This window comes from Mesocricetus auratus, unplaced genomic scaffold, assembly GCF_017639785.1.
Source record: "Mesocricetus auratus isolate SY011 unplaced genomic scaffold, BCM_Maur_2.0 Super-Scaffold_100676, whole genome shotgun sequence".
Classification (NCBI taxonomy): Eukaryota; Metazoa; Chordata; class Mammalia; order Rodentia; family Cricetidae; genus Mesocricetus; species Mesocricetus auratus.
In genome coordinates this window covers 32,910,413-32,925,065 of record NW_024429266.1, presented here as the reverse complement: position 1 = coordinate 32,925,065, position 14,653 = coordinate 32,910,413, and the positions used below count along the sequence as shown (strand labels likewise).

General features: G+C 41.2%; 1 protein-coding gene across 2 annotated transcripts in view; it reads left to right on the top strand.

Annotated features, from left to right (window-relative positions):
- The window catches only part of Astn1 (astrotactin 1), a 311,034-nt gene extending 307,025 nt beyond the window's left edge, over positions 1–4,009 (top strand). For both annotated transcript variants that reach the window (XM_005071325.4, XM_005071326.4), the window contains exon 23: positions 1,144–4,009. In XM_005071325.4, coding sequence (XP_005071382.1) covers positions 1,144–1,381 — 238 coding nt within the window. In that variant the 3' untranslated portion in view covers positions 1,382–4,009. The remainder of the gene's footprint in view (positions 1–1,143) is intronic.
- The last annotated feature ends 10,644 nt before the right edge of the window (positions 4,010–14,653 follow it).

Genomic DNA, 14,653 nt, shown 5'->3' with positions numbered 1-14,653 from the left:
ACCAGCCACCATGGGAGAAAATGCAACTCCTTTGCAGAGAGGTCACACTGTTCTCAGCCCCTAGATGTTGCTGCTTTACTCCAACATCAGTTTCACCCTTCTTTTTCCTGTCATCCTAGGAATCCAGTGATATCACTGCCCTCACTCCCGACAACTCACTCACTGCCCAGATGAAGAGGAATTAAATGAATGCAGTTATTCTTCTTTGAAATGTTTATTATAAATGAGATGCAGAAAAATTCCCATTCATGTAAGGAGTTTTTGATTAATGCAGAAAAGACATGATTCTTCACAGGAGAAAATTGCCAGCTCAGCAGTGAGCTAATACTGCAAGGGGGTCTGTTATGTAAGCTTTCTAGTCAACATCCTGAGCCTTACCTGAGCTTCTCCAATAGGAGAATTGTCTTCCTGGCTCCCTGGTCACTTACATCTTTGAAGACTAGAAAAGAAACAACCAAGTGAGGGAATTCCTTGTGGCTTTATGGAGGAGATGAAGAAATGGAGCATGACCTTCCCTGAAGGTTAATTAGGTGTTGTGTGCACCTAATATCCAAAATATGGTCCCGTGTCAATGAGAGCCAGAGCCCTATTTCCCTCAGACTTATTGTACTATAATTATATCAGCACAAGACTAATTGGTTACATCAGATGTCCCCTTTAATTCCACTATATCGACTGTTTTTTATCAATTCAAATATAGCCTTGAAAGGAGAAATACTCAAGCAAATACATTACTTTAGTGATGATAAGTTACTGGCTTTGTAGAACATTGATTTGATTTCTTTCAAGACTACAAACCCCATGATTTAAAAAGTTACATACTCCCACTAAAATATTAGTTACTCATTTTCTCAGTTTTATTATTTCTTTCTGACTGCATTTGTTACTTCCATTTCTTATGTGTACCTGAAGCACTTTGCATGCCCATGCCATGTACTCATTCATTCATTTAATCATTCATTCATTCGACAGACAAGCATGAAGGATCTGCTGTACTAAGTGGAAAAGATGGAATGTTCAGCTCTACCCTCTTAAAATCAGGAGTCTCACTCTGGCAGTAATTTTTTTCTGGCCTCCTTTTGGTTTGTTTGTTTGTTTGTTTGTTTTTGTTTTCTGACAAAAGCATCCTCTTTTTATCTGTAGGAAGGCAGGCCTCATCCTTTCCCAGCTTGGAGATCTGAGCAGCTGGTGCAATGGACTACTTCAGGAGTCCAAGATAAGCTTGAGGCGTGGTTCACTCAAGTACCTGGGCTGCCGCTACAGTGAGATCAAGCCCTATGGACTGGATTGGTCAGAACTCAGCCGGGACCTCAGGAAGACATGTGAGGAACAGACCTTGAGTGTCCCCTACAACGACTATGGGGACAGCAAAGATATCTAGCACCATGGGGTCAGGGAGTAGCTGCCAAAATGAAGCAGAAGAGAAGAGGGGGACATCTAGGTTGGCTTGTGGATTTTTAGATATTTTTTAATGGGACATCCAAAGCTCCACAGGTACCTTCTAAACCAGGACAAGAGTGAACCTTGCTCCCTGCAGGACTTGTCCAGTGTGATAATCTCCATCTGCATGATCAGTCAACCAGACAGCCAGTAGCTTCATGCAGCACCATTTTGTTTCCTTAGAAGATTATCTTGAAAGTCACTTTGGTATTCATTTGTTTCATTCACATTTTTTTTCTTCAAGAAATTCACCAGGATGCTTATGAGCTCCTTCCTGCTTCCTACGAAAGGTCGAAGGTGGAGGTACTTCTGTTAATGGGCTCCCAGTGGCACCTGGGGACCGAAGTGGAAGCATAAATCTTCACCTCCCTCATGCTGCAGCTCCTGCATTGCTTAGGAAGCATCAGAATGCTGGGAGCCAAGGCATGTGCCCAAGAAGATAATGAAATAGCCAATGTCTGTTTCTCATGGGTTTTCACCCAAACTCCCTTATCATCTCCACACTTCATGGGTGAAACCAGGTTCTGTTATGGGTCCAGTGGGTCTTATAGAGTTTTAGGTCTTCCCATCCTCCATGTTAAGCTAGGTTTAGAGTTTCGGGTAAAATTCTGTTCTTTGTTCTAAACAACATGATCTTTGAGAGGCAGTGAGGTATCACCAGTCAAATATAGCTCCAGAGAGGGCTACCTGCAAGACGACTAAGCAGACCCCATTGCAGTAAATAAGTGGAGTTTGTTTAAAAATAGTTATACATTCCTGGATGACCAACAGAGATCTAAGAGCCTTGATTCTGTCTGGTCTTGTGCTTCTTCTTCTGGACAGAAAGGGCTTGATTGATGTTTGGTCTAATTTAGGAACAAGACTCTTTCTTGCCAGAGTTTCAGTGAACTAAAGCTATTATAGATCTGAAAAGCACATCTCTCCACACTCCCCTTACTAAAATTTCTTAAGTACATGTAAGTGTTGACAGTCATTTTTCTGATGTCAATCAGCAGGAGTCTATCATTGTCACTCCTTGTCTACACAGTTCTGCCAGTTACTGAGAATAGCAGAGCCTCTGTATAGACCAGAACATGTGTTTATCACCCATAAGGACTGAGGCTCCTTTTGCACTCACTGCCTAAGAATGGTATGGTGATCCAGCTAACAGGGAGGCTAGCCTTTCACAAACAACCTCCTGGGACCAGGTAGACTAATGATGACTCAATGTACCTTCAGTCAGCTTACCTTGACTGGAACTCTTCATATGGAATCACATGACACCGTTCTGGAAGGCTCTATAGCGCAGTCACTGAGCCTTATTCATGCTTTCCAATTAAGAAATAATGACAGACAACATTGATTATTTGCTGTGTGGTGGGCACTACTGTGGAAACTTTACTGAATTCTCACAGCAACCCCCTAAAAAAGTTCCATTCTTATCTATCTTTTAGTGATGAGCAAGCAAAGGCAGGGAGGTGACTCAATGTCCCCCAGGTTCCTCATACACCATATGCTCTGAGCTACAGGATGAGTTCAGTGTCTCCAGAGCACAGAAATTTCAACACTCTGTGTTACCTAAAGCATACAGCTATCCAAGCATTAAGCTCCACAGGGAACCTACCCAGAGCTCATCTTCCTAAGGAACCATATACAGAGTGCCCACCATGCAATGGAAAGGGAAAGAGCCAAACTACACCAACAGCCTTTGCGGCCAGGGGGCATTTGATGCCCTCAGCACTGAAGTACACTGACTTCCCCATGAATGAGTGAGGAGGATATTAAATTGCAGGCTGGTATTATTCCTCCTTTTCTTCTTTCTAGAGAAATACTGCTAGACTTACCTTGTACAATTTGCCTCACATATTTCCTAACTTTTAGAACAAACCACAGCTGAAAACTTGGATGTCTTACCTATGGCCAGTACAGAGGCTTCAATAAAAAGGCATCTTAGTTGTTCACCATTGCCAGATAAGAGAATGCTATGGGTCAGTATGGCAGGGTATGTACATCTCCTAACTGCTGGGCTTCTTTATTTCCATTCTCCTATTCAACTCTATGAAGAAAATGGTGTCTTAAGTTTGAGCAGAAGGATAGTGAGGCTGATGATGCCTTTCAGAGCTGTTGGAGATTGGAGCTTACAGACTGGGTTTGGTGGGGAGGGGAGACAAGGAGTGGTGTTAAGATCACTACTCTGTTACCCCCTTCTGTTTTACTCCAGGCACACTCACCTCCTCTCTTCTATCTTTATGCCCTGCTCTCCAAAGTCCTTCCACCTCCTACATATTTCCTTTACCATCCGTCAGTCATCCTTGACTGCCTTATTCTTCAGTGTGCTCTCAAGTTTTCCTCTCTCCAGGTGTGTGTCCATATATGCACACCCGCACTCCCACACACCACATACACAATTTCGGTGACTGGTGCAATGTAACTTTGAGTTTAAAAGTTCAATATGAATGGGTTAGGAGTAGCCTTGAGAACATTATACATATGGCTGGAGGACTTGTACCCTCAGAGAGATAAGGATCACACCCTGCCAATGGTTCTCAGTTTTTTTTTTTTTTACATTTTATTTTCCAGTTTAAATTTAGATAAGAAACGAGGTTGCTTCACAAGTCAGTTCCAGGTCCCTCTCCCATTCCCTCCCCTCCTCCCGTGCCCTCCCCCCAACCCCCCCCCGTTATCCCCTCATTCCCCCAGGGAGGGTGAGGCCCTCCATGGGGGTGTCCATAGTCTGTCATTTCATATAGGGCAGGGCCTAGACCCTTCCCCAAGAGTTTAGGGTGAGAGTGCACCTCACATTGTTCTATGGGAGTCCAAAGTCCGTGTGTATACTTGGGATGGGTACTGATCTGCTGCCCAAGGCTCAATAGATTCCCCAGGCCTCCTCACTGACACCCAGATTCAGGGGGTCTTGATCAGTCCCGTGCTGGATTCCCAGGCTGATGCCTGGGATTCAAGAGTTAACCTTTGTCTGGTCAGCTGTTTCTGGGGGTTAAACCAGCCCAGTCTTAATCCCTTTGATCATCAGTCCTCCCTCTCTGTTACTGGCTTTCTTGAGTTCAGCTCAGTACTTAACCAAGGGAGTCAATGGAGTACTATTCAGCAGAAAAAAATAATGGAATCATGAGATTCGCAGGCAAATGGATGACACTAGAAGAAACCATCCTGAGTGAGGTAACCCAGTCACAAAAAGAGAAACATGGCATGTACTCTCTCATATATGGATTTTAGACATAGATCTGGGGAGTGCCAGCCTACAATCCTATGGCCAGAGAGTCTGGGAAACAGAAACTTCAGTTAGTGGCTGATCGAAGAAGAGGTTCTCAGTTCTTGCCCTGAGGAACTGTCTAGAAACCCTAACGTGGTCGAGTCAGTATTAAACCTCATTTTCAAGCTGCCAAACGGGTCTTAAGGGAGCCACTTCTGTCCACCTAAACACTTCCAGTTCTGTGTCAAACTGAGACCTCTATGGTTTCCTCTTTTGAATGTACACAAACCACTGTATAGCATCAGACCCTTAATTGAGTGTGCAATTGTTTCTCTTGAAGTTTGGTTCATTCATTATTTTTAATTAACCTCACTCCTTGATATTCAAATGTTCTATTAAAAATAAGTGTGAAAAACACTCCTCTACTATAGATGGAAGAGATGGTATAATGTGACCAACTTCAACTATAACAGTGTTGTTTAAGAGAATTATTGTACGATTATGAGAAATGAAGTAATTGAGTAAATAATAAACAAAGCTGTCAGTAAGTGCTGAGTGTGTGGATATTGCCTCATGTCATCCTGTAAACTGAGAGATCTTAGTGACCTACTGGTAAATTAAAGTTTTAAATGTTACAGTTTATATCCCAAATACCTAGGCTTTGAAGCCATCATCTTAACTAGAAAATAAAATGGTTTCCACAGGCAATTATAAACTTACTTTTACTAGATAGTGATGTTCATCCTCTATCCCCTCCTCCAGGTAAGCAGGGAGCGGAATGCCTTTGTAACGTATTTGCTGTATTCTAGATATGAGAGTCACAAGTTTTCTCTCTGTCAAAGCATGGCCTTCCACATTGACCCTATCGCTACAAGGGGAAGACAGACTGACACAAAACATAAGATGAAATGAGAGGTGCTGTACATCTAAGAAAAATATTACAAATCCATTCTTGTGTTTAGCTACTCATTTGGGATTTGCTGGATGTTATGAAACACCTCCTGGTGAGTAGCCTCAAATGTTTAATCTGTTTTTCTCCACTCTGCAGTGTGACTTTCGATGTTTCTTGTCTGCCACCAAAACATATGATTCACTTTAAATTCGTCAATAATCAGAGGTTAAGAATCTGGGCTTAATATATCATCTGAAGTGCAATGACCAAAGTCCCAGGCCCCGCCTAGGCAGGGATGATTAAGAAGACAGACTGTAGCTGTTACATTTTGGCCGCAAGTTCTTCCACATCCCTTCCATCTAAATGTTCTTCTGCCTCTGCCCTCCAGTTTCGGCAGGTTTATGACTGTTTTGGTCAATAGGTTACAACAGAAGTGACAGTTTGTGACTTCTACATCAGAGCATAAAAGACTGAGACTTCGGCCTCCTCCAGAACTCTTGCTCTTGGAGCAGTCAGTCACTTAAGAAATCAAAGACTTGGAGCTGGAGCAATGATGGCTCCACAGCTAAAAGGGCTTTCTCTTCTCACAGAGAACCAGGGTTCATCTTCCAGCACCCACACAGCAACTCTTAACCATCCATAACTACAGTTCCAGGGGATCTGACACCCTCTTCTGGCTTCTGCAGGCACCAGACACACATATAAATATATTCAGGCAAAGCGTTTGTACACACGTAATAAAAATTAATAAATCCTTTTTAAAAATGAAAGCAGTGCAAGGCTGCCAAGCTTCCTTCTACGCCATGATCTCCATGATAGGCAGGTTGTAAGTTAGCTCTTGGGCCCACAGTACCCACTAGGGCAGTTCTGTTGAGAACACACTAATGAAATAACCTGGTACCTTCAAGACTAGTCCTCCAACCCACCTATTGCATAGGACTACCAACCTTGTCAAAGTGGTGAGGAAAATAAGAATCCCTTCGTCAAGTCTGCCTGGAATTCCTGACATTTATCCCAATTATGTGAGATAGTGAAATGATTGTACTAACATGTCTATTCCATCTGCTCAGTGACATGCATACACGTAAGACTGCCCTGAGTGTAAATTCATCTCAGAAAGGAAAAGAAGCCAATGTAGGCATGTCTGTCTAAGTAGGATGTTCTCACAGATGAGCAGAGTCTGTAGTCCATAAAAGGACTACAGAAAGAAAGATGGATTACCGTACCTGAGGGCTTCCAGGAGAGCAAACCTCAAAGCATACATGGTAGAACCGTGAGAGAGAAGACATTATTTTAGGGTCAGAAAAATGAGGGAGCAGACTCCTGCAAGGAGAAAAGGTACTGGATGAAAAGGGCACTTCAAGTTATTTTGTTTGTATTTCCTTTTGCATTTGGAACTTGGTGGAAACGGATGTGCCAGTCCACACTTCTGTGTGCCAGGTTCTATATTAAACTCTTAATTGCATAATAACCTTCAATCTTCATCACAAGTCTGACATAAATACTTAAGAGAAAGCAAACAGCTCCATGGAAGTATAGCCATCTCTACCAATGCCTACATGATTCTGATGTGGATATTTTAATGCTTCTACACATTACATTTGTGTTTCATTCATTTCTCCCACTGTTGATTTTTTTTCCTCAAAATCATTGCCTGACTGCCCTATGCCAGGCAAGAGTAGAGGTTGTAGCTGGTCCCATGAAAACCAATCATTTTTACTAGAAAAACAGTTCAGTTGAGAATAAATGATGCTTTCTTCTAAGTGAGACATCTCTATCACCTGCTTCCAAGACTCAGAGAACACTGTGGAAGAGGAAACAGAAAGAATGTGAGAGCCAAAGAATGCGGAGATGTGCAGCAAAAAGTCATTTTCTGTATAGAACATAGCAATTTACTTGTGAATTCTGTATGGTGGTGGTTTTCTATAGCATAAGACTTGCACAAAGCTGGACCAATCATCATTTCATTATGAGTGGGGCAGGTCCCTATGTTGCCGTGCTCTTCTGAGAGATCCTGTTGAGTTTCATTGATGAATGTGGAGGAGTCATTTTATTCAGTGATGTAGTACTGATAAGATTCCCATGGTCATATAACTTCCTGAATACCTACACAATGCAAACAACTCATATTAAACTTCCCAGATCACACACTAAATGAAGACATGAAGGTAGGAGGGGGCTCTTGTTGGCAAGAAGAATGGTGGGAGATGTAGAATGATGATAGAGGAACAGAAAGTGAAATGAATAAAATTCATTTGTGTGTGTGTGTGTGTGTGTGTGTGTGTGTGTGAAGAGGTAAAAGAAAATTTCATAGCCTATTTTCACAACCTGAGCATATTTTCACTTCCTGTTTGGTTTCTTTTTAGTTTTCTTTTTTTCCGCAAAATGGCGATACAAAGATACAGGATTATTATTCTAGCTCTGGGACTTTTGGGTCTATTTCACTCCCCTGCATCTAGATCCTGCCAATGCTTAGGCGAGATCTCATGGTTTTAAAAGCCTTCAGGATAGCAGAGAAGGAGACATAGACCCAGAATCCAGTTCTGATGTCGATAAATGCAAACACCAACCCTGTTTCCCCAATGAACTTCTATAGCATTACTATTCCATATGGATCAGTTAGTTAGTAGTTCCATTTCAAACGAAGCCTCAACATTGTGTGGAAATTACTTTTAGTTCATGCGGGCATCTGGGAATTGGTTCTCATGTATACTAATCCAAATTGAGAAAACAAATAAACATCTCTGTCTGGAGTTTTGCGATTAGAGTGCTGTAATTAGCTTCTTTCCTTACATATGGACAGGTTTTGACACCACATTTCTTCACCAACACTGACTTTCGCTAGTGTCTATGTTACACTCACCCACATGGAGTAGAAATTAGTGTAATTCATTACTTACTACCTTTCCTAGGAAGAGAACCCCAGGGGTACTCTGTGCCTAATAAGTAAGGGCAAGTTCCTTTGTTTATAATGATTAAAATGCCAAGAGCCCCTGAGGCTGCTGTCCAAAGAGTCACACTGCTCTCTGACATACTCTCTAGACCAGAAACATCCTCAAACCATGCCCTTGTGGTATCCTAGGACCCAACTTCACATGATAAAGCTTAGGTTAGACAAGTCATTTGGAAACCATTCCTGAACCTTCTCTCCCCTATTCTTCATCACAGACTACATTCTTAATTACAACATTTCTAGACTCAAGATCTTATCTTTAGGCCTCCACTGGGACATGGTAAATACTTGCAGAAGCTTAGAGCACAGTCAGAGGCATCTTGCTAGGATGCTTCCCCTACCTCTACCCTGAATGGTGTCTCTAGAACACCTTTAGTGGCCTCTGTCTCCTCCATGTGTCCCCTGTGTCTGCAAAATAGGAGCTTCTCTGGATGCTGCCATACCTAAGGTTATCTTGCCATTCCTTAAATTCCTTTTCCAATAGTTGAATATGTTTTCTGCCCCTGTGAGGTGGTTTTCTTCACCTTCTTCTGTACCTATTATTCTTAGGTTTGGTCTTTTCATGGTGTCCCATATTTCCTGGATGTTTTGTGTTAAGGATTTGTTGGATTTATTATTTTCTTTGGTTGATGAATCCATTTCTCCCAGTATATCTTCAACATCTGAGATTCTCTCTTCCATCTCTTGTATTCTGTTGGCAATTATTGTATCAGTAGTACCTGACCGTTTGCCCAGCTTTTCTATTTCCAGCCTTTCTTCAGATTGTGTTTTTTATTGTCTCTATTTCAGTTTTCAACCCTTGCACTGTTTGCATTGTTTCTTGTAATTTTCAGTTTATCTTTTCATCCATTTGTTGCATTTTATGAATTTTTTGGTTTGTTCTTTCTTCCATTTCTTGCAGTTTTTGGTTTGCTTTTTCTTCCATTTCTTGCAGTTTTTGGTTTGCTTTTTCTTCCATTTCTTGCATTTTTGGTTTGTTTTTTCTTCCATTTCCTGCCTTTTTTGGTTTGTTTTTTCTTCCATTTCTTGCATTTTTTGGTTTGTTTTTTCATCCATTTCTTTGAGGGATTTTCCTATATCCTCTTTGAGGGCCTCTATCAATTTCATGAAGGTGGTTTTAAGGTCATTCTCTTCTGCTCCATTTGCATTGGAATGTTGGAGTCTTGCTGGTGTGGATCAATCCTTTCCCCTCTTCTTCCTCTGAGTGTCCCTCTAGTGTACCTATTGGCAAAAACCTAACCTGGGATTGACTAACAAAATGGAATCAAGGCTTGCAGAATTTCAACAGGAGCAGCATGGAGAGCGAAAGGATGAATCCAGACAGGATAGCTTACTAACTGCTATAAGCAACTTGAAGATGGCACAAGACAACACCTTTGAAAGAACTTGGCACATTGCTGGAAAGGTGCCAAGTGCTCAACAATGCTGGTGCTTGGGGGCCCCTTTCAGTATTTCTCAGTCTTCAAAATGGTTCACAATTCCTGGATATCTTCCCCTGACAACACCATTGGGCAGCAAGAAAACATGTTCCAATTTTCTGTTATGTATCCTTTTTGTGTCAAAGGTCCTATTCAAATTTTGACATTGAACTTCCTTGAAGAGGTTTTATCATGTAACACAAAATACCTTTTTTAAAAGTACATTTTTAGATTATATAATTACATCATTTCTTCCTTCTCTCCAAAACATCCCATTTACCTCACTCTTTCAATTTCATGACCTCTTTTTCTTTAACTGTTGTTACCTGTATGTGCGTGTGTGTGTGTGTGTTCGAGTACATGTGCACATGTGTGCATGTGTGCATGTGTACATATATATCCCTAAATATATAAAGCATATTTTCCTCTTTTGTTGCTGAAGATTCTATTGTGTTTAATTGCATCTAACACTAATTGATCACCAGTCAATTATCAGCACCATAGAAGCACTTTTCATGGCTTCTCTTGTCTCTCTACCAACATGTAACCACAACTATCTATATTTTACATAAGAGAACATTTAGAATTGGTAAGTTCCTTTACCAATGTGACAGAGTTGTTATCTATGTCACTCTACAGAGCTTCCATGGGTTCATCCTTCCCTTCTATATTTATTCTATGTGATGAAATAGAATAAAACAACAGTGAAATTTGAACTGAGTGTTTTGTTTGTCTGGTTTTGTCTAGGGATTTGTGTGGGAGACACACGGTTTTATATGCAACAAAACTTGTAGTTTTTCTAAAAGCTGAACCAAATGCTATCATCTTTACACCTTTATGTTTTCTTGTTTCCCCTAGGTCTTTAGCACAGTGCATTACTGCCATGGACACAGACCAATAGTGAGGCATTGTCAAGGTTCTGGGTAATAGGTGTTTATTGAAAACAGAGACCTCCAGAACTCCTCTTGTCTCTGAATTTGGCTCTGTCCATCAATCCAACTCTCCATCCTGGTAATATTTGCACACAAACCATCTAGTTTCTTGGAGGTCTATTCACCAATAGAGCAAAAATAGTCTAACACAGTCATTTTGATATCTTATGTATACATCACAAAGATCTTTGACTATAGTTCACTTGCACGTCAGACCTCCAAACTTCCAAACACTCTTAGCCTTGGGCATTAGACAGGGAAAGATGCTTTGATCCTCATCCTGTACACTCTGTGTCCCTTGGCAACTAATAAGGGATTGGAGGATGCCTACAACAGAGGTGTTGGTGATGGAGCTGACTGGAGAGGGACAAGGAGGGGGGACATAAAGGAAGGGTATTTGGTTGCTATGGAAAAGCAGCAAATAATTAGAGGAGGAGGGTGTTGCCCAGGATTTAATGAAGTGCCATTGGGTTTGAGCAGTAACTGGAATGTCTGAGCTGAGCTGTACTCCTTGCCACAGAGCTTAGGGCCAGGCCACCAGCAGGAACTGCCTGTACCTCTCTGGAATGCTTAAGATGAAGACAGGGGTGGAAAAGGCAAGCAGGCCTCCCAGGTGTGGATTTTCCTACTGCTCACCGCAGAAGGGGGCCCTCCTAGAAGAAATCTGGAAAATGCTTCAAGGAGCCAGAAGAGACTTGATGGATAAATTATTTTCCCCCAAACTCTGAGCCTGACATTCTTTAGATTATGAGACACTTTAAAAGTCTTTCCCCCCACAAGTCCACCTCCACTAATAGCTTTGCTTCCTGCCCTCTGGGAGACTGTATTCCCACCATGGAAATAGAATCACCATCTCAAGGCCCTCATGGATGAATCAAAAAGAAGATGCATATAGTCAATGGGAAAATAGATGATACTGGTTTTAAATATCCAGAAAAGGCAAGGCTACAAATACAATGAAAGGCCTAGTCTGGAATGATTTAGAGAACATGAATTAAAGAATACAAGAAAGGTTCACAGACATGTTTCAGAAGCCCAGTGGTCACAAGAAGCATTCACCAGCTGGGGGTGCATTGAAAACCTAATGAGAATGAAACAGTGATGTTGCCTCCTACACATTCACATACATGCATGAGTCTGAGAACAGATATGACCAGAATCTGACCTTGCTTTCCTTTTCAACACTCAACACTTTTCTACGTGCTTTGATCTAACCCTAAGCCTTAAGATCTTGTACAAGTTGTAGCATGAATGGAAACTAAAAAATCAAGATGGTGCTACTAGAAGCCACCTGAGTCCTCGGGACTGAGCACAGGGAAACCTGTTCTGGTGGACCAGGCTATCCAGAGTCAGCCAACATCTTGGTGCTAGACCCACATCCACCTACGGAAGGAGGTGAGCATAGCCCTGATTCCAGCCCTGCTCAGGGCTGCCTGAGTCCTGGGGACTGAGCAAAGGGAAACCTGTCCCAGCAGACCAGGCCATCCAGAGTTTGCTGATATTGTGCTGCTAGTCTCACCTCCACCCATGGGAAGAGGAGAGCCATCAGAATATTGGACCTGCTTGTACCCAGCAGAAGAGGACCTTTGACCTGTACCCACCAGGAGAAGAAGAGACCCCACTGGCACCCACTGGAAGAAGGGATGGAAAGAAGGCAGTGTGAGAACACAGTCAACAGGTGGTGGTGGCACACGCCTTTAATCCAAGCACTCAGGAGGCAGAGGCAGGTGGCTCTCTGTGAGTTTGAGGCTACAGAGCAAATTCCAGGACAGCTTCCAAAACAATACAGAGAAACCCTGTCTCAAAAAATCAAAAAAAAAAAAAGAACACAGTCAACAACACCACAAGAGTCTAGGGATTCCACACCAGCAAGATCTAAACATCCCACCACAGATGAAGCAGAAGAGAACCATCATATAAACAACTTTATGAAGGTGGTAGAGACCCTCAAAGAGGAAATGAGAAAACCCTTAAAGAAATGGACACAAACAAAAAAATTCAAGAAATGGAGGAAAAGACAAACCAAAAACTGGAAGAAATAAACAAATCTCTTAAAGTAAACAAGGAAAGCCAAGAAAAAACAACTAAACAAGTGAGGGAAATAATTCAAACAGTGCAAAGTTTGAAAGCAGAAATAGAGACAATAAAAAATGAGTCTGAGGGAAGAATGCTGGAAATAGAAAAGCTGGGTAAATGATCAGGAACTACAGATGCAAGCATACCCAACAGAATACAAGAGATGGAAAAGAGAATCTCAGGTGTTGAAGATACACTAGAAGAAACAGATTCATAGACCAAAGAAAATCTTAAGTCCAACAAATCCCTAACACAAAATATCCAGGAAATGTGAGTCACAGTGAAAAGACCAAACCTAAGAATAATAGGTATAGAAGAAGGTGAAGAAAGCCTACTCAAAGGTGCAGAAAACACATTCAACAAAATCATAGAAGAAATCTTTCCCAACCTAAAGAAAGACAAACCAATGAAGGTATGAAAAGCTTATACAACACCCAATAGAGTGGACTACAAAAAAGTCCTCTTGCCACATAATAATCAAAACCTCAAACACACAGAATGAAGAAAGAATATTAAGAGCAGCAAAGGAAAAGGCCACGTAACATATAACCTATCAGAATTACACCTGACTTCTCCATGGTAACTCTGAAAGCCAGAAGGTGCTGGATAGACATTCTACAAACACTAGAGACCACAGATGACAGCCCAGACTACATACACAGAAAAGCTTTCAATCACTATATTTGGAAAAAACAAGATATTCCATGGCAAAACCAGGTTTAAACAATACATATCCACAAATCCAGCCCTACGGAAAGTTCTGGAAGGAAAACTCCATCCTAAAGAATTAAACTATACTCAGAAAAACATAGGAAATAGATAATCCCACTTTACCAACAACCAAAAGGGAAAGGGGAAGGAAATCCACATACAATACCACCACCAACAGCAAATCCAAAACAAACAAGAATTAACAATCAATGGTCATTAATATCCCTCTGTATTAATGGTCTTAGTTCACCTATAAAAAGACAAGGGCTAACAGAATAGATACGAAGACAGAATCCATCCTACTGCTGCCTACAAGAAACACACCTCAACTTCAAAGACAGACATTACATCAGAGTTAAGGGTTGGGAAAAGATTTTCCAATCAAATGGACCCAAGAAACAAGTTGGTGTAGTAATCCTAATATCTAACAGATTAGATTTCAAACTAAAAACAATCAAAATAGATGAAGGTCATTTCATATTCATCATAGGAAAAATCCATTAAGATGAAGTCTCAATTCTCAACGTCTATGCACCAAATATGAAGGCATCCATATTCGTAAAAGAAATATTACTAAAACTCAAATCACACATAAGACCTCACACAGTTATAGTGGGAGACTTCAACACCCACTCTTACCACTAAACAGGACCACCAGACAGAAACTTAACAAAGGAACCAATAGAAATTATGACCCAATTGGGTTTAACAGACATCTATAGAACATTCCATCCAAACACAAAAGAATACACCTTCTTTTCAGTACCACATGGAACTTTCTCTAAAATCAAACACATACTCGGCAACATAGCAAACCTCAACAGATACAAAACAAAACTGGAATAACCCTCTGTATCTTATCAGATTACTATACTTTAAAGTTAGAATTCAAAAGCAACACAAATTGCAGAAACCCTACAAACTCATGAAAATTGAACGATGGGCAATTGCACCATTCCTGGATCAAAGAAGAAATAAAAATAAAGACTTTCGTAACTCAATGGCAATAAAGACACAACATACCCAAACTTATGGGACACT